The sequence below is a fragment of the Leishmania martiniquensis genome, chromosome 30 (genome assembly GCF_017916325.1).
Source record: "Leishmania martiniquensis isolate LSCM1 chromosome 30, whole genome shotgun sequence".
In the NCBI taxonomy this organism is placed as follows: Eukaryota; Euglenozoa; class Kinetoplastea; order Trypanosomatida; family Trypanosomatidae; genus Leishmania; species Leishmania martiniquensis.
This window is the reverse complement of record NC_090165.1, coordinates 776,244-778,384: the sequence shown is the minus strand read 5'-3', so window position 1 is coordinate 778,384 and position 2,141 is coordinate 776,244. Positions and strand designations below refer to the sequence as shown.

General features: G+C 59.0%; 1 protein-coding gene across 1 annotated transcript; it reads left to right on the top strand.

Moving 5' to 3' along the window:
- Positions 1 to 248: 248 nt before the first annotated feature.
- LSCM1_03836 (uncharacterized protein) lies at positions 249 to 1,754 on the top strand (the record flags this gene model as incomplete). Its single annotated transcript, XM_067321369.1, has 1 exon — positions 249 to 1,754. The coding sequence occupies one exon, from the start codon at positions 249 to 251 to the stop codon at positions 1,752 to 1,754; it is 1,506 nt and encodes a 501-aa protein (XP_067176737.1).
- Positions 1,755 to 2,141: the final 387 nt, after the last annotated feature.

The following is a 2,141-nucleotide window of genomic DNA, read 5'->3' as shown; positions in this document are numbered from 1 at the left end:
CTTCCCTCCTCCAACCCCCTTGGGCGCATAAACTGTTTCCTTTGACCCCTGGCCAACCCCTTTTGCGATCGTTGAAGTCCCCCTTTTCGAACTTGACATCGCCCACTCCCTACCCCCCCCCTGCCACTGCTCCCAATACTCCGCTCCCCCCCACCCTTCTGTTACACCAACGCACACATCAAAGCGATGGTATGTGTCTTTGAAGCGCGATAACGCAAGCTCACTGTCAAGAAAAAAAGGCGAGTATAATGACGAGCCTCCAAAACCTCTTTGTGGCAAAGCTGCCACGCAACCTCACTGACGCCGACCTAGAGCAAATATTTGCCGAGTACCACCCCAACAGTGCGAAGGTAATGTTGGATGCTACCACAGGCAAGAGCAAAGGCTTTGGATTTGTGCTGTTCGAGTCTGAGGACGCCGGGCGCAAGGCATACGAAAAGCTCAACAAGACCCATGTGACGCTGCATGGCCACAACTTTAACCTCTGTATCTTCCCATCGAAGCACGATGGGAAGGTTGCCTTGGAGGAAAGCAATGCCCTCTACGTGCGCAATATCCCGTTGAAGCTGTCTCAGATGGAGGTGGAGCAGTTTTTGCGTGGCTTCGGCCCACTGACATACTGTGCCATGCGCGAGGACAACTTCGGCGGTAGCGTATGGGTAGTCTACGCCGAGTTCGACTCGGTCGAATCTGCCAAGAGTGCCCTGACGAGCTTGCACGGTAACCGAACCTACTTCAACACCTCGGTTGCCATCTTAGCCAAGTACGCCGACTCCGAGGAAGCTAAGCGCGAGCGCCGTCGACGGCGTGAGCAGCAGCAGGCCTCCCAGCAGCACCTCGACACGATGCACAGCTCGGGTCCTGGCACAACCGGCCCGGTAACCAACAAGGGATTTGCAGGACAGGGCCACAACTCGCTGCGGCCGCCGCCTCCGCCGATACGCAGCAGCTCGAACAACAGCCGCGCTGGAAGCAGTGCCCCGCACTCGTACCCTACCTCTGAGATGCACATGGAGGGCACCGGCTCGTCGCTGCACCCGCCGGCGTTTGCCAGCATTTCTCACCACTTTGCCCATGGCCGGCCCAGCGGTGTGCCGCCACCGCCAGGAATAGGTCAACCTGCGGCACCGCCGGTGTCAACAATGGTGGTACCGCCCACTCTGCCGCCATCCCTATCGACGCAGGCTGTGTCCGGTCAGCCGCAGCACTCGCCAACCCCCAGCTCGGGGTCTTTCCTCAACGTTACCTTTAACCCTGCGAGCTCGAACAACTTCGGCAGCAACGTCGCTCACTATACCGGCCTTGATCAGACGCCAAGCCGCAGCTCTCCTGGTACGCCTCTGAACTTTAGCTTTGGCCCGGAGATGGAGAATTCCGGAGCCCTTCCTAACGGCTTCGGTCCCGGTAGTCCCGCGATGCTCGACGCAGGTGCGCACGCCCCCATGACGCCAGTACGCCGTAGCAGCAACTTGAGCACAAGCGGCAGCTACCGGCACAACCCGTACGCGCCGGTCACACCCTTGTCCTCGAGGCACAACTCTACTGGCCCCAGTACTCCACTGGTCTCCTCCATGACGTACTCGCCATCGCCGCACGTGAACATGCACTTTGGGGCGTCGCACCACGTTCAGGGATCGCCGGTGGCGCCGCACCCGGTGGGGCAGGGCTTAGGCGCCGGGAACAACCACTTTTCGAGTCGCGGGCACAACGCATATTTGGCTGCTCCAACAAGTTCGAACGATTTAGGCCAGTGACGAGGCCACTACAAAGACGGCAGGAGGAGGAGGGGGGTCAAAAGGAGAACGTGTCCCCCACAGTAGCGAGCAAAACACCGGGGTGGTAACGTCCGTCTTGATGCGCGTGCAAGAGCACGAATCTCGCACGAGTATCACTTTAACGTAGAGAACGCCACTGAGGTTGAAAAGAGAGACCAAAGTGGGGAGGAGGTGCAGAGTCGGGGGTGAGCATCGAGCAGTCACGTACACAGCAACAGGGAGACAGTGATGTCCGCCTTGGAGCTCAGAGAAGCGAAGGCCGGTCACTCTCTCAGCGACGAGGAAAGAAGAAAACCTAAAGTAGACGCCCAGCTCCTATGAGGAGGCGTGAACGGGGGTGTGGAGCACACTGCGTGAAAGGAATTC